The sequence below is a fragment of the Spermophilus citellus genome (genome assembly GCF_964194105.1).
Source record: "Spermophilus citellus genome assembly, chromosome: 9".
Lineage (NCBI taxonomy): Eukaryota > Metazoa > Chordata > Mammalia > Rodentia > Sciuridae > Spermophilus > Spermophilus citellus.
The window spans coordinates 53962486-53983945 of record NC_138191.1 but is presented as its reverse complement, the minus strand read 5'-3'; the positions used below and the strand labels follow the sequence as shown (position 1 = coordinate 53983945).

At 34.1% G+C, this 21460-nt stretch overlaps 1 protein-coding gene across 2 annotated transcripts in view; it reads right to left on the bottom strand.

Moving 5' to 3' along the window:
* Positions 1–21460, bottom strand: part of DPYD (dihydropyrimidine dehydrogenase) — an 824864-nt gene that overhangs the window by 456974 nt on the left and 346430 nt on the right. For both annotated transcript variants that reach the window (XM_081305920.1, XM_081305921.1), the window contains 2 exons: positions 20809–20978; positions 3156–3366 (listed from right to left, as the gene is read on the bottom strand). In XM_081305920.1, the coding sequence (XP_081162046.1) occupies positions 3156–3366; positions 20809–20978 (381 nt within the window). The remainder of the gene's footprint in view (positions 1–3155; positions 3367–20808; positions 20979–21460) is intronic.

The window sequence follows — 21460 nt, the reverse complement described above, 5'->3', positions numbered from 1 at the left end:
AATGCAATTAGTAGTTTATAGGTCTGCTCCATTCCCCATCTGTGTAGTTCTCAAGTACAGGAAATGACTCATTCATCTTTGTACTCTTCAGAAAACAATTTAGCTTCTGGCATTAACCAGATACTCACTAAGTACTTATTGCATACATAAACATAAATATGAGACAAAAAGAGGTTTTCAGAGACATGAAAAACTAGATTTCAGAGACAGTGTAAACAGAAGTGAAATCATGACTACTGTAAGTCTAGCCACCAAACTGGTACTCAAAATAAATTTATTAATATGTTGCTTTCTTTCTTTTATTTTGGTACCAGGGTTTGAACCCAGAAGTGCTTAACCACTGAGCCATACCCCCAACCTTTCTATTTTTTTTTATTTCGAAGGAGATTATTGCTAAGTTGCTTAGGCTGGCTTTGAACTTGGGATCCTCCTTTATTACCACATCTGGATCATTAACATGTTTTGAGGAATGATTACAACAAATATCTGAATGAATGAACGACACAGTCGGCTCACTGAATGAATAATATATTTGGAAGAAAAAAATAGCTAATGTCTGAACTTTGCAAAGAACTAAAAAGTAATAGTTGGAGGAGGGACAGCACCCAGTGATGGGCTTAGAAGTGAACAGCTAGAAGAAAAAGCTGGGAAACGGAGTGTGATAATAATAGTGTGTTACAATTTGATTTTCAAAGCACTTCACATTACTTAATTTTGATCTAACAAGTCCTAAGAGGTAGGGAGAGAAGGTTTTATTATGCTTTATTTGTTTTTTTTTTGTTGTTGTTGTTGTTTGTTTTTTTATATATGGAGAAACTGAGCTACTGAAAGGTTAAGTGATTGGAGAAGAGCATTTAAAACAGAAAGAAATATTTAACATTGTCAAATGCAGAAAAGTGAATAGGAGTGAAAAGATATTACTGTCTTTGGCCATCAATTCATTAGGGTCTGTGCAAAGTGAGGTTGGAAGAGGAAAGACAGGGAGTAGAAAAGAAGAACTGGCATTTTAAGGGAGAGTTAGAGACAAAATATTTAAATAGATATCACATAGGCATTATATAGAAGTCTTGCCACATGGGTATTAAGAGGGGACCGTATTTGAGGTAGAAGAGGGATAACATGAATATCATCTCATCTTACCTAAATGGATAGCTTTCTTACAGCAAACTGTTTTTTCACCATACCTTAAATATGTGTGTGTATGTAAGAGTTTTCTAACTATGAAATTAGTATTTTAAGATTTTAACATGTCATTTAGTAAAAATTTTCCTGATCAACTTTAACAAAAACTGCTGCCCCTTCCTTTTTCATTAATGTTTTCCATCTAAAAACAGCTGAGAAGTATATGGATGGGAACAGAAAAGCATGAATGCAATTTAACATTCGAACTCTTCCAGCTCTCCTTTCACTTGGAAAGTTGCTCCCCGTTCATGTAAATATTCGGGTCCCTGGTAAAACAGGGGATTTTTATTTAAGAATCATTTCTCCAGGTGGTTTGTTATTTCAAATCAGGAGGTGGTGCAAAGCACAGTGAAAAACTATGTTTTCCTTGACTTCTCAAAACTTATGTGGGGTAAGAGATAGTACATGTCGAACATTGGAACACTGGGATAAAATACAGAGACAAGTTCTGCAATGGCTTTATCAATAAATAGATCAAGTGTTTCTTTTACTTCATATGTTAAGTACTAAATTAAACCTCTAATTCTTCACATATATGAAGTTCTATCAATCTATTTACACATTAAAAACACAAACACATATAAGCATAAACATCAAAATCTGGGATTACAAAAGCTGTTTTCTGTGTCTGAATTAATAACTTAGGTTTGTTTAGGGAAAGATACTTTTTCTTTTTATATTAGCATTGCCATTTGTGGAACATAAATTTAGATAGGGGAGCCAAATTATTCTTTGATAGTTAACCCATCAACAAAATTTCTAGTTAAACGTGATTTACCATTTTACTTAATTTTTGGTGGTATGTAGAGTAGTAAGAACATTATGAGTTTTTTAGATAATTGAATGCAATTTACACGTTGTTCTTTTTTTCCTGTTTGAACTCAGTTAATGAATAAACAAACTACACTGTGACTATGTTTACATAGCATATAAACATTAGATGAAAAGTGACAAATTCAGGCCATCATCCAGCTATTTGAAAACATTTATCTTGATGACATTAAACATCTGGGTGTTTCAAAATACCAAGAAGTTTGTTATCCTACAGATAAAATATCTTAATGACTAGTTCAATTTTTACTTATCTGTTGCATAAAACTGCACATTTGCAGGAATGCATCTGTTCCTGTTTCAGACACAATACATACTTTTTGCATGGGTATAGTAGTACATCACAGGAATCCTCAGGTTTCGATATTTTGTTATCATTTTCCTAATGCATCTCTTAGCTAGAAAAACATCTTTTATTTCCCTTTCAGAAATGTTGTCATTTGAACAGTGTGAATTAAAAGGCAGAGGATTTGCCAAATCAAAGTGCCTTGGTATTACAACTTTCATCAATGATAGGCCACAAAGGTACTAAACATAAATGTAGAGGAAGTATAACACAATGAACTATTCAACTAAAATGCTATATAAAACATTTTCTCTTCCATTGCATTTTTAAGCATTTTGTTCTTCCTTAGCTCATCTGGTTATGCCATCCAGATTAAAAAAGGGACTTTGTGAACTTTATAATTTGATAAAGTTGATGTTCTGGTGATGGGTTTGGCATAATTATGGTAATAAACATGAATTTTGGTTTTGGTCATTCATTAGATCCTTATTTGTCTGCAACATTGAAGATTGGCTGTTCCAACCTCTGCTATATTTTCTTAAATTAGTCCAGTTGAAGAAACAATCATTGCTAAATAGAAAAGAAGGCAAACGTCTTTATAAAGTGGAATATGTGTTTTGGCTGTCAGCTTAAAAGAAAGATTAATGTTCTTTTTTCTTTTTACCACTTTAAAAATAATTCTATATGCATGTTAATGAAAACTTTTAAGTACTTTATATCAAGATCGCTTGTACTCCTCACCAGAAGAAGAAAAATGGGTGTTTAGGTGAAAATCAATTTCCTGAAAGCTGGAAACTATTGGGGCACTAAAATAACAGGCAATTGCATAACACATTTCATCTCCCAAGCAATGTACCTTTAGGATCACTCAGAACTGAACCAAAGGCACTGATGACGACATCAGCTTTCAGTTGGACTATCTGGTCTTCATCTTCTTTCCATTTTCCAGCTTCATCTTGTTCTGTCCGAACAAATTGCATTGCAACAATTCTTCCACCTTTTACTATAACTTTCCGTGGGGAAAGGAAAGGTAAAAATTCACACTTTTCTTCTTTAGCCAGCTCCATCTAAAACAAAACAGAATGGAGGAAAAAACACTTGAAGATTTTTAAAAAATCTATACAATATTTGACTTTATTTCAAATATAGATGCTAACACATGTAATATTTAAGTCAACATGAAGCTTTTTCTTGTACCAACACTGAGTTTCCATTATCAGCTATTCACATTTGGCAAATCCCTAAGTCAAGGAGTCTTTGATTGGAACTGGAATGAAAGTTTATAGATCATGGCATCTTAAGATATTTGTCACATTCTAGGTTTTGCATGCCCTATTGTAGGTGATGTATGAGTTTTCTGCCTATAGTAGCCTGGTCTTCTTATGCTTTTATTCCTATAAATTAAGCTTTCTTTTAAATTGTGCCACATTTGAAAATAAATATTCCAATTATTAACAGGTTGTGCATATTGAAGCTGGAAAAAAGTCAATGAAGTGGGTGAGCCAATCTGTGCAAGTACAGATTAGAATAGTATGTAGAAGAAAAGAAAGCTAGAAAAACTGTGGAACTAAGAAATACTTTTAACAAATTCTTCCTTTTATAAAAGTGCAAATATTTAAATGTAAATCTGAAGAAAGAGAAACAAGCCCACTCCTCCTGACGAATTTCCATTTCTTCCCTGTCTCTTCTAAAATTTGTTCTGCCATAAAATGAGGAATAAGATACTCTGGTTTTTCATATCTATATAAAGATACTGATTTACATAGAATGTTAACATTTATTTATTTGATTATTTTCCACTTTGGGCGGGGGGATGAAGGTCTTTGTCAATGTAATCTGATCTAGTATGTTGACTGTTCTTAAAACATTTTTTTCAAAGTAGAGAAGTGCTATTGAAGATGCTTTTTCTATCCATGTGGAATCCAGGTGGATTCTCAGTAGGACCTCTGATGAGTGAAATTGAGAAGGTACGTGTGTGAGGTGTCAAATCAAGAGTTATGTGAGCTGAATAAAGATGGAAAAACTAAGAAATAAAGTAACTTGTTCAATGTTGGACTCATGTTTCAGAAACCTGTCAATACCCAGAGTTACCTAGTTCAGCACACATCAGAATCACCAGGGGGCTTATTAAAAGAGACTGCATGGCGCCACCCACCTCTGGAATTTCTAATTCTGAAGATTTGGGTAAGGCCTGAGAATTTGCATGCCAAACAAATCCTAGCTGATGCCCTGTTTCTGGTCCAGGGGATGCTCTTTTGTGAGTCACTGTCTTATTAGACTATAGCTAACTGACTCAAATCTTCAGTAGTCTATACCATGCTTTCTCAATGATAGTAATGTTGCCCCAAAGAGCTATAGCACATAAACAGGTACACAGCAAATCTATGGTATTAAATTTATAAGGGAATTATGATTAGGAAAAAGTACTTTAAAAGACTCCCAAGGTGGGAGAGAATATAAAATAAACAGTTTGGAAATCTTAGTCTATATATTTGCATGACACTATTCAGTCTATGTCTTATTTAGGTTATTTTCAAAGCATTTCCCTTTAAAGTCTTAAAAATTGAACCATGTACATAATTTATATATGCATTTCCCTTTTCATCATTAAATTAAGAAATTCATAATAGAAAGAATAACAGATATAGGGTGGGGTAGAGCAATTGGATATAGGCTCAAAGATAGAGCAATTGTGGGGCCTATGCAAAGCCCTAGGTTTCATTTGCAGTACCACAAAAAAAATAAAAATAAAAATAAAAATAAAATAATAGATATGCCAGTAGTAACACAAATCAGTGGTTCCAAAACTGGTAAGTCCTTAAAGAGGGAGATTATAAGTAAGTGAAATTAAATCAGGTTTCCAACGTGCTTCTACTGCTTCTTTGGGACAGGTTCCTTGTATGTAAGGTGGGGATAACAGTATCTAATTAACTAGTATGTAATGCTATTTAGAATAAGTCAGAAATGTAAAGTGCCTAAAAAAGGATTGGTCTATAGAACTCACAAATCAAAGTTATTTATACATAGTTGCTATTCTCTGAATTTACTTTTCCCACAACCATTCAAGTATTCACTGCAGCTTGGCATTGAGACTGTGTTTTCAAAAAAAAAAAAAAAAAAAAGGTAGTTCAATTAAAAAAAAAGTCTAAATAAATGAAGGACAAAGACAAATCTGAGACCCCTCTTTAATTTCCTATAAAATAAAATTGTATGATTTCTAGAAGGCAAACCATTCTTAAATAATTTGAATTACAAAATAAAAATGGTACCAGTATGTAAGATATATGTTCTGTATCTATTCTGTCATATTTGCATAATGTAACACCTTATAACTTATCAATATAAACAAGTTTATTGTATTTCCAAAATGTCAGGTGATGCTAAATTTTAATGATAATGCCACACTTGATTGAATAACAACATTAAATGTTTACGATTTAAATAAATCAATATACCATGTGTATTTATAATGGTTCTATTTTCTGTGGGGAACATAAAATATAAAACTATGCCACACATTTTTGGAGACTGATTTAGGGACTGGTTTGTACTATTCTAACTTTCTTGTGTACTAATTCTTACTACCTATTATTATATATAGATAATCTCATACTTTTTGAGAAATTGGTACTAAATTTGGGAAACAAAAATTAGGTTCAGCTAACATCAAAAACTTTTTTAAGATTTTAAAATAAAATCTTAAGATATAATAACAAGTAGGAATTTACATCAGCATCTATTTAATTAATCTATCTAATGAGATAAAAATTATAATATTGATAATGGGTTTTTAAACGTGTTTTATATGTAAATTTTCATCTTCACATTGAAGATACTTTATAACACCTAGTTTTTATTTATTAAAATATTTTATTTCAGAGGGATCCAAGATGGCAGTCCTGCATTCTGTGACACTCTGTGACCCAGGTCTCAACAAGTGGGAACACTGCTTTGCTTAGAGTTATAGAGGACCCCCTCCACTGCTAATCCCTGCCATGGTGCTGCGCAGGGTCCCAATCTCAGCATTAGAGCTGCCAGACTCTCGACTGGGACTACTCGCCCACACGGGTCTCAAGGGTACCTTAGTGGAACCACTGGCATCAGCACCAGCGTGCAGAATTCCCAGACACCACTCCCGCGCAGAACACTCAGTCACTGTCAACACGCAGGAACTCCAGTCACCACTCCCAAGTAGACCCCCATCTACCAGTGGGACTTCCCTGGTTGCCTACATCTTGGGACTCAGCAGCTACTGCCATAGTCCCCTACTCAAGATAGCCTGCCTGCACTGGGGAATTCACAGGCTCTGAAGAAAGCCAACAGCCACAACACTGCACACTACAGACCCATCTCTGACAGGTTCGCACAATGCTATCACCTGGCTCCACCCACCTGACCCAAAACCCCATCGCTGAAAGCAGCAGCCTTCATCTTGGGTCACCTCCATCACCATCTATAGCTGGGACAACAAGCTATTTGAAACACTGGATAGACAGGTACACATAGTTTCTAATACCCCCAATCTCCAGCAGCAGCCAACTCCGCAGAGTGGCTGCCCAATACAAAACAGCCCTCCACAGCAGGTGCGCAGCCACCAGAGTGCAATACACAAAAGACCTCTGGACAGAAAGGTTCCTAATTAGGAAGTAGAAAGGGAGAGGGTGAGGGAGATACACATTATAGAGTAATTTAGAGGCAAAAGAAACAATCAGTGAGGTGCATGAAGAGCCTACATTTTTGGAGCAAATTTTTACCATATGCACTAATCTCTTTGATATATAAAGAACTCAAAAATCTTAACACCAAAAAAATAATAATAATCCAATCAATAAATGGGTCAAGGAATTGAACAGACACATCTCAGTAGATGATATCCAATCAATCAACAAATATATGAAAAAATGTTCAACATCTCTATCAATTAGAGAAATGCAAATCAAAGCTACTCTGATTTCATCGCACCCCAGTCAGAATGGCTGCTATTAAGAATACAAACAACAATAAATGTTGGTGAGTATGTGTGGGAAAAGGCACACTCATACTTTGCTGGTGGAACTGCAAACTGGTGCAGCCAGTATGGAAAGTAATATGGAGAATACTTGGGAAACTGTGAATGGAACCACCATTTGACCCAGCTATCCCACTCCTTGATCTATACCCAAAGGACTTAAAAATAGCATATTACAGGGACATAGCCAGATCAATGTTTATAGCAGTAAACATTCACAGTAGCTGAACTGTGGAACCAAACTAGAAGCCTCTCAGTTGATGAATGGATAAAGAAAATATGGTATATATACACAATGGAATATTATTTAGAAATAAAAATGAATAAAATAATGCCCTTTGCAGGTAAATGGATGAAGTTGAAGAATATAATGGTAAGTGAATTAGCAAATTCCAAAAAACCAAATGTGGAATGTTTTCTCTGATATAAGGAGGTTGATTCATGATGGGGTTGGGGATTGGAACATTGGAGGATTAGAGGAACACTGGATAGAGCAGAGGGGTAAGAGGGGAAGGGAGGGCGCATGGGAGTAGGAGAAGCCGTGGAATGAAATAGACATCATTACACTAAGTACATGTATGAAGACAAGAATGGTGTAACACTACTTTGTGTACAACCAGAGATATGAAAAAATCTGCTCTATATTTGTAATATGAATCATAAATATAACAAATTAGAATAGACTAAAAAATAATTAAATTCAAACCAACTTTGTTTCTCCATTGTAACTAAAAGGACAATACAACACATTGAATAAGTATGCCTTTAGAGATTTAGTACTCAGCCTCAGACACTCTGTTTCTTTCTGACCTCACTTGAATACCAGTATACTGAGAAAGCATTACAGGCTGACTATTCCTTGTCTGAAAATTTAAAAACAAAATGCTGAAAAATCCCAAACTTCTGACCACTGACAAGGTGTCAGAAGTGGAAAATTCTATACATAACCTTATGTGTTGGTCTCAAAGTGTTTTTAGATATACTAAAAAAACATTATTTGAAATTATCTTCATGCAAAAGTGTTGTTTCAAATTACATTCAGGCTACATGTATGAGTTGTATATGAAACATAAACGTATGTCATGTTCAAACCTGGGTCCCATCCTCAGGACACTTCATTATGTATATTCAAATGTTCCAGATTTTTAATAAACCCCAAATCTGAAAAGCTTCTGGTCTTAAGCATTTCAGATAAGGGATACTCAAGCTGTAAAAAGAAACAGACTCAGAGATAACAAAGACATATTAAAGAAAGGCAAAGCTTAGCTGAAACCCTAATTTGGCTGAAACTAAATTGCAACTGAATTCTATTTGTTCTCCATTAGTAGGACAACTACAGAACACAGAGCATGAAAGAATGTGACTTATGATTCTAGTGGCTGTACATACAACAAGGCAAAATGGAACAGAAATGAATCTAGTCGTTGATCAAGAGGTTGTCTGACTAGATAAAGGCTGTGCTCAGTATGAAGAGATGAGTTGAGCTTCCCAGTCTAAGTAAGTGCAGAGATACTGTCCAGTCATGAAATATAGGAATTAAGGACTGGCGTTCTGAACCCAATGTTGTTAATGAGTTGATGAAGACTCTGTGAATCTAGAGAAAGTGTTAAGTTTGGAACAAAATGAGTATTACTTTGCAAAGTGGAGAAGAGAGACATAGAACACATTATCTCAGGATAAAAAGTGGAAAACTAAATATCACTTAGTTAACTAAGTTTATTTGCTAAATAGTAAACTCCCTCACAAAAAAACAAAGCGTGAAAGAATATCTAATTTAACTTTCTATCCCCAGTGTCCAGAAGTGATATTCAAATAATCAATAGTTGGTAAGAATAAGCAAATGGACACTCATAGGGATGCCAAAAAATCAGAATATACACTAGTCAATATGCCCCATGGAGGGGCATCAAGATAGAACACAGCTCAATCTATGTGTGTCTATCAAAATGATTGGCATAGAGTAGATCTTAAACAAAGTCTTATTTACCAGGAAAATGACAAATTATTATGAAATCTGGAGGATATTCAAATTAATGAAAGGACACTCATCTAGCATTAAATTGAATGAAAATTCAACCCATCCTAATGCAATTAAAATGGGGAATGCAGAGTCTTCTGCGTGGCCAGATCATCCTACATTGTGAGGATAAAAATATAAAAGAAAATGGTATTCCTCCTCAGTTGTCAGTTACTCAGCCATCAGAAAATGATAGAGCAGATTAATCAGTAGTTCTAACCACATGCAAAAGACTTAATGTTTTGTTATTCAAGTTGCATTAGCTATCTGTGAAAAATAATTCACAGGTCTCAGTGTTAGTGCCTTTTAACACCCAATGTTTTTCAATAGTCATTAGTAATCAGCAATTTTGATTTATGACACCTAGATTTTAGTTATTAAGAAACTGTGCAAATTTGGCATATGAGTATTTCTGTTCATGGAATGCTCACCTCTCTCTCTCTCTCTCTCTCTCTCTCTCTCTCTCTTTCTCTTCTCTTCTCTTCTCTCTCTCTCTCTCTCTCTCTCTCTCTCTCTCTCTCTCTCTCTCCACACACACACACATTTGTTTGATGGAGCCCTTTCTTATGAGGGACAAATGGTGTATCAAGCATACTTGAAAACCTTTCTTGTCCTTATCACTATTAGTAATCACTCAGGGGAATAAAGTAGTAAGCAACTATAAGGTTTCATTGTTTAGGTTCTATAAATCAGTTTGTCACTTGCTTTGCACATGGTATAAGGATGGTGGAAAAAAACCATTTTTCCTAGCTTTGATTTTCTCTTCAATATGCAAGAAAGATATGTGGTTGATGCTGAGTGAAATAAAAATAGTGTGCTATAGCATGCAATAACGATCATCATTTTAATGATTAACTTTATGTAATGTGATGATTTGGTCTGATTAATATTACAGGCATCATACTGTAGAAATTATGAAACAACTTAATTTACTATAATTAAAAGCATGATGTCAACTCATTTTTAGATTGCATATAGGCAAAGTAAGCATAGGTTATAAACTATAATGAGCAGAACTGAAAGCCAGCATACATTAAATTCTGGAATAACTTCTAATATGACAAAGTTTAAGAAGCAAAATGAAGAAATACTATTATTTGAAAAAATTATTCTCTGATAGCAATGCATTTAATAGTTTACCAATTCTGTAAGAATAGAAAGACTTCAAAAATGCTATATGGAATAAAAAATTTGGTAATCTTCTTTGGCCAGTGGTAATCCTAAAAAACCATTATCACATTTTATCAGTAAATTATTGTATATACTTAAAGCATTTATACCTATACAGTTCCATTCAGGCATAAATTTAACAAAACATTTATTAAGTACCTCTTATGTACCAAAAAACAATGTTAGGTGCTGCATTAATAAAATAATCCCACCTTTAAATATCTCCCAGATTAAGATAATAAGCCACTGTGTTCACTGTGATAACACGACAAAGAAACAAAACTATTTGCTTGACAATATTGTCAAATAATCCCTAATTTTCCACTAAAAAATAATGCAATGATGTTACAGGTTTTTTGAAAAGTTTTAGGTTAAATCTATTGTTGTTAGGTTAATGTACGGGTTGCATCCTTTTATCTGGAATGTGGCAGTAGCTTTTTAAAACTTTTAACCCTTTTTAATCTTTATTCAGTTCAGGGACTTAAGGTTTGAGAGCTAAACAGTGGGATTGTGGGTAACAGACTGACAGTTTATTGTATTTGCATAGTTATATTTGGTATTGTATATAGAATATGGCTACCTTTGTTAAATCTGCATTTTCTAACTATTAGAAAAGGAATGTGTAGTATAAATGAATTTTTTAATTATTTGAAACAGGAGTTTTATTTGCTTATATTAGGGCTTTGCCCCTTTTCTGTCTCTGGGGATCCTATTTAGAATCTGTTTTCTTAAGCACCAGTTAAATCCATTCTCTGGTACTAGCTAAAAATTAGATTTCTCATTCTGCTTAACAATTTAAATAAACTGAAATGTTTCTTTAAGAAATTACTTGCTTGACCAAAATTTTAATTCCTAAACCTTCTCCTAGGTTCATTTGTACACTTCCAAGATTTCTTACAAAACTTGTCAAGTCAGTTTAGGGAAAATCCTCTACTCTCAATATATGATCACACTTGGTACCTAATCTGGTTCCTCATTTCCTATGATACCTGAGGTGATGTCTGAGCACCTCATCCTGTCTTTAGAAAGAATCTGTTTTTTGTCCACTAGCCTCTCTGTGGCTAAATTCCTACTTGCTCATGCTGTGTTTGCAGTTAAACTCTCAACTAAGGTATATCAAGGGTAGACAGATATCAAGGATAAAGGTTTCTTGCTACACTGATTTAGCATAGGTCTTAGCTAAAACTGGATTTTACAAGGAAATGCAGAGGTGGGTCTTAGAGAAGGTTCAGGGACCTTAGTAAAGTATAGTCAAGTAAGAATCTTTATCTTGAGCACACATACTGTACTGTAATGGCACATAAAAAAATTCACACTAGTATTACAGGTCAAGAAAGGGCAGCCTAGATAAGGTACTATATAAGCTAACTGTGAAGCTAATCTTGAAGGATACATAGGAATTAATCTCTGGGAAAGAATTAGTTAACAACAAAATTCTGGTATGAAATCTAATCTTTCCTTTGGAGAAGAAAAGTATGTAGATGAGGTAAAAGAGATTAGCTCAAACATGAAAGTGACTTGGTTAACCCTTGTAAACATGCTATTGGGAAACTATTGACATTCTCAAGTGGGAGAGTCCTCTTTACTTGTGGAATGCTTTTGGTAGGGTATACCTGCTAGGTCAGGACTGCTGAGGCAAACAGAATGGAAAACAATGGGTTGAAGCTCTATATGGAGTCACATAAGGATATAACTGAATGTAAACTGGATGCTTCATAACTGAAGCAGCTCTTTTGTGGATGAAGCTACTCACATTATTTATGAATGACACGTTAATCTGGGGTAGAACAGATCCCCATTGGTGAGCCCGCATTTCCTCTCTTCTTTTGCCTGACACCTTGCATTTATTTGTAACCTTAAAATTATTTAAAAAGCTTGATACAAATTCTTTCTCTAATTCATGAGTTTGATTTCACAATCCAATCTTCTAGTTATCTTATTTCTCCAAAAGGAGGATGAAGGAAAGGTACCAAATTCTGTCCACCTATCAAGATCTCATCTTCCTTAATTTACTAAGCAGTTTTTAAAATATTTTATAATTTTGGCACATAGATTCACAGTAATAGGATACAGAAAAATTTGACTTATTTACTAATCTGTGGACAATACAAGCAAAATTGCAATAATTATTTTAACTATGCAAAAAGTTTGCTAAGTGGAGGTTCCTTCTTTTAGTAACTGCTATGGACTAAGTGGCTAGATTCATGATATGTTTTCACTTCAAACTCTTCAAAATGGAAGAATCTTGAACCTAAACATTTCTCCAAATGTGAGTTCTACTACACATTGGATAAAAGTAGTCCTTACCAGTTTTATTGTGTCACTGTTTGAGTGGTAAACCCCAGAAATGCAAAGTTAGGCCTACTTGAGAGGTTTAGAATGCCTTTGCACAGCTATCATAAAATAAATCTCTTCAAAGAAAATGAAATATTTTAAAACATCATTCGGTTATAATTGATGACATTTTCTTAAACCTGCCTAGCTCTTATTACTCCTCATCTTAGATTGTGCTGAAGTCAAGAATTCCTGGCTGCTATTGAAATATCTTATAGAATTATGTCCTACATATCTTGGTGTTTTCAAAATATCTTTTTCACTGGTGAAACACCAGTGAATTCTCTTCAAATCAGGATCCTGTCTTCTTCTTCAATGTCTGAAACCACTCTGATTTTATACCTTTTTTTAAATTAATTCTTACTTTTTAATTTATTGCTTGGTCATATTTTCTTTTTCTTTGTTTTCCCTATCTTCAGTTATCTTTTAAGAGACTGGAACCAAGGATAATTATTTTTAATGTGCTTTTAATATTAGTTTGATATTATATCATGAGAAACTAATGATTTTCACAGTTCAATTTTAAAAATAATTATTTATGTAAAAGGAATTGATAATTTGAGATACATACATGCTATGTAGTTTCCATATTTAATATTCACTTAAAGTCTTCCAAAGAGAATTTTGATGCCCTTAATATATTCGTTTAATCAACATATGTCACTGATCTGCTGCACTGAACTCAAGACTGTTTGATATTTTAAGTCAGATGCCAAGTGGAAAGAACCATGCATGGATGAAGACTGCAATTTAACTTAAGGGATGAATAAAAAATAATAGTTACCTTATGAGATAAGTTCTATACTAGCAGGAAGCATAAAGAGCCACAAAGCACAAAGGAGGGAAAAACTAATTTGTGAGGGAATTAAGGAAGTATTCAAAAAGAAAATGACATTTGGGCAGACCCATAATGAATAAATCCATCACTTAAAAATAATTTTTAAATAGAATGATAAGTTCTTTTTGATAATTTATGTATGGTTTTATTTTTGTCATTTGAATGGTATATGTTAACTGATGTATACTTAATAAGCTCTAAAAATTACATTTTAATATTTTTATTTATTAATCAGAAAAGAAGACATTAGAAAGCAGAATAAAGAGGGATTCTCATTTTCACAAAGAAGTTAATACAATAACAAACATTATTGTTAGATAGGCTTGACATATATACACACAAATACACACACATGCATACAGATATGTGTATATATGTATGTGTGTGTGTATATATATGTGTATATATATATAGTATATACATATATGTGAAATGAGATTTGAAAACATTTTTAAAAGGTACAAAGTTTCCAGCTATGCAGATATTCCTAGTAAGCATAAAACAATCCCACAGAATTTTGAAAATATCTTTAATAACTTTTAAAATACATAACCTTGAATGAGCACAAGATTTATCTGGCTTCTGACTTAGTTGCAGCATGCCCCATCTGAATTATCATAGATTGTCTAGAATTCTGACAACATCATCTGTCAGTTTCTTTGGTATATCCGTGTCTTGAATATGATAGATTTTAACTCACCAACTAACTGGGATACATTAATTGAAACTTGTTTCTAGTGTGATATTTATAGATACTGCAAAAACTTTCAATATAGAGTTGTCATTCCATGAAGAGAGAGAGCCTTCTTGTCCAAATTCTATATCACTCACATCTTTAAATACTAAAAATATAAAACTTGGGGAATGGAAGAAACACTGATGTATTTACAACACTAATTTTATAGATGACCATACTCAGACTAGAATACATAACCTTGAACTAAGTGCTTCAACTTTTAGTTAGTTTGTTTTTGACTATTTCACACTAATTTTTCATACCATATTAAATTGAGGGGGGGTAACTAGGATTGAACTCAAGGACACTCAACCATTGAGCCACATCCCCAGCCCTACTTTGTATTTTATTTAGCGACAGGGTCTCACTGAATTGCTTAGCACCTCACTTTTGTGGAGGCTGGCTTTTAATTCTGATCCTCATTCCTCAGCCTCCTGAGCTTCTGGGATTACAGGCATGTACCACGGAGCCTAACACTACATTGAATTTTTATAATTTTCATTGTCTTGGTATGTCATTCTCCTGTCATCATAAATATGAAAGATGTACTTACTATCTTAGTACCAGGGAATTCCCAACATTATTAACAAACTTTGTTTACCTAGAGAGTTCGTATGTATTTATTTGTTTGTTTTTAGTTTACTCACAGATAGCCAACCATACTAATATCTCTCTGATCACTTTCCATGAAGAAGAGCCACTCAAATGATGTGTAGGTGCCAAATACTGAAGAGCTGTTGTAATCAACACCCTTACAAAGTGAAATTAAATTTTTCAGTTTTAAGAGGTCATTTTGTAAAAATAATCCCAGTTTCATATTTCTTGTTATTGAATAAAAACTAGGAAGTATCAGTTATTTGCAGAAAAATGCATGTTTAGCTAACAAGATATACAGAATAAAACTTATAAAGCTTTAGCATGGTCATTTGATATTAAATCTTTCTGATAGAGGCCTGCAAGTCATGCCACAAGAGTGATCCATTATGGGGCCTGCTGGAATATATCAGAAGGATTCAGTGAAAAGGCAAGTTTTCATATAGAAATGTATTATTTCAGAGTTACACTAACAGATAAAGAAAAAAAATTGTGACAGCAAACAATCCGGTATGAGTATTCCTATTACTGTAATGATAAAGTAGCACGAATTATCAAGACACTTGACCCTCTGAATAGTGAAAAGATGGGAAACTGGTACATCAAAGTTAAACCAGTTAACACCTTGACAAACAAACAGGGGGAATCTAAGAGATCCTAAGGAATACTATAGAGACTCCATGACAATATAGGAGACTTAAGGCTCTATTAAATGTTGCTGCTGTTTGGAAATTGAACATATGTACAATAGATTCTTACAATATTCTTTGTGCATGGGGCATGATATTAAAACTAATTTTGTACCATATCCTTTTCAGTAATAATTAACAAGATCTACAAAATCCTTCTCCAACCTTAGTCTTTGAATTTATCAACTCAAGCAGGTCTGTTGAGTCCTGACCTTCATGCCTCCTTTTAGGGATTCCCAACCGCCTAAAGCATTCTTGCAGTTTTATCTGATCTGTCAACAGCTTTTAATACCAGCATTTTGGGGGATTCTGTTATCCTGTGAAATTTAATCTCACCTATTTAAGCTTGCAGAAAGTACTGGAGGGAATTATTAACAGATTTTTCCTCATCTTCTTAGAGGATAGTGCTGAGTGATTGGCTGGTTTCCCTAAGGACCCACGGCTGAGAAGCGCTAGTTTGTCAGTAGCATCCTATTTAGTATGTGTGTGAGGCCACAAGGGAGCCTGAAAGACATTTGGAATCAGAATTACATCAATATGCTGATGATGCCTCCCTCTCTTCGTTTCATCAAACCTATATCCTTTAGCATTAATGCTTTCTTAACTAAGATGGAAAGTGCATCCATACTGCGTACTGCTTATGGCTCTGATTAGACAGCTGGGAACTACGTGGATGATACATTAGAGCAGTGGACCAGCAGCATCAGCATCATCAGGGAACTAGTTAAAAATGCAAATTCTCAGGCCCACCCCAGACCCACTGAATCAGAACTCTAGAGGTAAGGTCTGGCAATCTGTGTTTAGCAAGCTCTTCAGGTAATTTTAGTGCACACTAAATTTGAGAACTTTTGCATTAGAGAAATTGGATGTCTATCACTGCAGAATCTACTGAGTAGTGCTACCTAGTTTTGAAGATTAAAAAAAATTGTGTATCCAATAATATTGCTAATATATATAATCTCAAATTATTCCATGTTCAATATAACTAGCCTCTGTAATAATTCACAATTGTCTCTAGAAGTTGAAAAAAATTATATTGTTCTATATTGCCCTCTCTCAATGAATGAGAAATTCAGCTTTGAATGATGAGAAATTAGTTTTGGACATATACATGATGACTTGCCTAATGATGAGGCAATTTAATAATGGAAAAAATATTTTACTTCCAAATTTTACTCAAGAGGCCAAGATGGTTAAATCATATATATATATATATATATATATATATATATATATATGGAAACTCCAAATGTCCCTGCTCCTCATTAAATGTAAAATATCCTAATATGGTTGAAGTATGCATGAGTTGGAATGGAAAACAGAAGATAAATTGGAGAACTACAAAGAAATTGGGTGGGTCCAATATTACATTCTTTATGTTGGTTAAAATGTGATCTAGGATACAGTCTTTCAAAATTCATATCTTGAAGCAGATATGTTAACCTTGACTTCCATTCTTCTGACTTCTTAGATTCAGAGTGGAAGCAACTACTGCAATATCTTCATCCTTCTTTGAATGTATACAAAATCAAGAAATGGCCATGATGGATTAAACCTGGAACTTCTACAAATACCAGAAGTCTACAATCCTAAAAAAATATGTACATACTGGCAAGTGACCCAACCTTAAAATCCTGGCATACACTAAATTATTTAGTAATCTCACATTGAGAAATTTTGCATCAAATTATCAGATAAACTCTCAAGGGCCTGCCTACTGGTATGGCATTCATCCACCCTGCATGGCTGATACTAGAAACCTTGGGTACAGATTCCCTCCAGGAAATATTCATCCGCAATCATTTCTTGCACCCTTTCTATGGAGCACTACTTGTGGTAGGCAAAGAAGGAGATATGGGTGACCAAAAGAGATGATCATAAATCTTACTCTCTTGGAGATCAAGGTCAAGTAGTTTTAAAAACACGTAGAAAATGTGATTTTCTGTAAGCTAATAATAAAGAAATACCCCCAGATTTGTTCTTTTGGCTTTCATTAAGCTCCAGATCAAACTGAGTTCTACAAAAGCTCTACTGCAGGCTTGTGATCTGTGATCCCAAGGACCCACTTCTACTTCAGTACTCAGCATTTTAGTACTCAGCCCACTCAGCTCTGGCCTCCACTGAGCTACATCTAGATTCTCACGCTTTCCTTCCCTCAAGCTGGTCACATTGACTAATTGCCTACTTATTTATTAGCTACTGACCAGCCTCTTTGATTCTGACTGCCACCGCCTCCCCACCCCAGAGTAGAACTGTATAGAACGGTAATTTTAAAACTTAACAGATCTTGATGACTGACTGCTCAAAACAATCCCATGTTTTCCTCTTTCCCAGAGGATGAAAGCTAAAAACGCCTGATGAGTGCCTACAGGACCTCACCCAATACGCCACATACCACCCCTTCTTACCCTGTTGTAAGCACACTGACTTTCTTCTTCCCAGATGTCCAAGAGACTTCTTCAATCTAGAGTGAATGCATTTAGCTAGGCCTGGCAAGTTTCTCTTGAATGCAACTTACCTCAATTTCCCTACTTTCTACACTCAAAAAATCTCATCAGAGAGGACTTTCAGGTCACCCTGCATATGATGGTAAATCCTGCCTTCTCTTCTACTACCGCTCTCACCCTAATACACATACACAATCATTATACTCCCATATTAATAGTTCTTCCATAAAACAAATACCTTACAATATACTATTGAGGTGATAGTTCATTTATTCAGTTATTGGTTTTCTTTCCTCACCAAGAACCTATTCCATGATGGCATGAGATTCTATCTGATTTATTTACTGCTACATTCAAATTGTCTAGAATAATGCCTAGTATAAAATAGGTGGACAATAAGTATAGAATTAATAAATGAATAAATAATTAACCAGATCTACACTCTTAAGTAATTATCTGATCATTTTTTTTCTGTTTTTACTTTAGTTGGAAGACATAGCCACCTTTAATTTCTAGTTTCCCTTGCTCATAGATGATGATGATACATAGTGTGAAGTAAGTTTTGCCATTCAGGTTTATCTTCCACTTCAGACCCTCAAGGGTAAGGCTTTGGTAATGAGAACTTTCCTGATATAGAAATCAGATGAACAAGATTCATAATATTTAGCTTGAAACATATTTCACAGTTATTATTTGCCAGATCCTGTGGTATGCATAAAGATGAATAAGATTAGATCTTGTCCTCCTGTCCTCTTTTAACTGTGGAAAATTCCTTAACTTAATGGTACCTGTTTTCTTATTTGTAAATGATAAGACTATACTATTTAATGACTAAGAGTTTACTATAAAAAATTCCTATGATCAGGAGACCATGTTTGATTTTTTTAAGTGTAAAGGGGTAGATTAGATGGGGGAAAAACCAAGAAGAAAAGTGACATTTAAACACATCATTATGGCATTAGAGCAGATTATGCTAAGTGAAGCTAGCCAATCCTTAAAAAAACAAATGCCAAATGACTTCTTTGATATAAGGGGAGTAACTAAGGACAGAGTAGGGACGAAGAGCTTGAGAAGAAGATTAACATTAAACAGGGATGAGAGGTGGGAGGGAAAGGGAGAGAGAAGGGAAATTGCATGGAAATGGAAGGTGATCCTCAGGGTCATACAAAATTACATATAAGAGGAAATGAGGGGTAAGAGAAGAATAATACAAGTGGAAGAAATGATTTACAGTAGAGGGGGTAGAGAGAGAAGAGGAGAGGGGAGGGGAGGGGAGGGGAGGGGGGATAGTAGAGAATAGGATAGACAGCAGAATACATCAGACACTAGAATGGCAATATGTAAATCAATGGAAGTGTAACTGATGTGATAAAGCAATCTGTATACGGGGTAAAAATGGGAGTTCATAACCCACTTGAATCAAACTGTGAAATATGATATATTAAGAACTATGTAATGTTTTGAATGACCAACAATAAAATAAATAAATAAATAAATAAATAAACACATCATTATCCAAAGTATACGTATGAAGACATAAATTGGGTGTCAACATACTGTATATATAAACAGAGATATGAAAAATTGTGGTATATATGTATAATAAGAATTGTAATGCAAAAAAGTACATGTATAAAGAAATAAATTGGCATGAACATACTTATAAACAAAGGTATGAAAAATCGTGCTCTATATGTGTAATAAGAATTGTAATGCATGCCATGGTCATGTATTTAAAAAAATAAAAATAAAATCAGTAAAATAAAATAAAACCCAACTATGAACCAGTGGTGACTCTGATAATTTAGTGAGATTATTTTGTAATGTGACTAATCTACATGTGACAAATCACCTATTGACTATGGTTATAATTCTTGCCTAGTATAGAAACTCCAAGCATGTTCAGGCATTCTAAAGCAAATCAAATTCATAACTGATTTGAATAAAATGAGTAATTTATCTTTCTATAAATACATTTGGTTCTTGTTCTCAGAACTAATATCCTTTACAAAGCATTATCTTTCTCTAATACCATTAAAATTTGAGAGGTGCACAGTACATGTAACAGGCTGATGCCTCACCCAAGACTAGTCACCAGTCACCTGTCAGAATGAAGTGATTTTAAATATATGTCATTTTTTGAAAGTTAACTATTAAATGAATAGTGCTCACATTAGAGCCATTTAAAAAAAAATACACAGAAATCTCATTCTGTTTGCTTCACAGCAGAATGAGCTGACGAAGGGGTGTGTGTGTGTGTGTGTGCGTGTGTGTGTACAAGTGCATGTGTGCATGTGTGTATATTTGAATGAAGCTTGTAAATGTAGCTTTTGGAAAGTCCCAAATATTTCTAATTACCGAATTCTTCTAATATCCATACATATTATGATAAAAAAATATTCTTCAGGATATGAAAGACTTATCATATTTCACTGTTACTAGGTAAATAGAATATGTTCCAAGGATATTAACACTGATAAAAAGAAGCACTTGTATCGTGAAAAATATAAATTTCTCATTTTATCCAAATCAGTATTATGCATTTCCTTTGGAATGCCTGAATTAGAAAAAGCAGGACCAGTCTAATTATTGAGATTGGAGGAGTGCATATTAACGTTTTCATTTCCAAAAATCTGCTGGATTACAACGCCATATTTCCTGATGGTTCCATTTTACCTCCTCTGGGACAGCTCTTATATTAACAAAGCCTTTTCTGAAGACGATGAACACGCGGCGGGCTCCACAACGTAAAGCGGATGTTGCACAGTCAAAGGCAGTGTCTCCAGCTCCGAGTACAATCACGGCTCCCTGTATCGATGGCAATGGAGAGTGACAGGCGCACATTCCTGAATGATGAAAGGAAAACCCCATTTTCAAGTAGAGAAACCATTTCTGCATGACAGCTCAAAAGATACTTGTACTCAAAGCAGTGTAAAATTGCATCTTGCAGTTTTCCACGATGGAGTGTCACTATCAAATTATTCTGCTTCATTGAAAGACAGTTTTATTCTCATTTTAAAAATATGCTCATATGTGTAATTTCATAGTCAGCACCTTTAGCTTCTTTTTTTCCTTCTAGAAGGACTTCAACAATACATTTTGAAGAGTTCAGGTCATAATAAACTATAATGAATCAATTAAAACTCTCTTTATCAGAGTCCTGATAAATATTTTTAGCTTTGCATTAAAAATTTTCTGTTTGAAGAAAAAATGATCCTTGTGATTTGGGTTAATAATTTTCAGCATTTCATTAAATTACATTATATATTATCTTATACAATTTCTAACCTAGAGCTCTGCTATAGAGTACATTTAATATCTTTTAAGA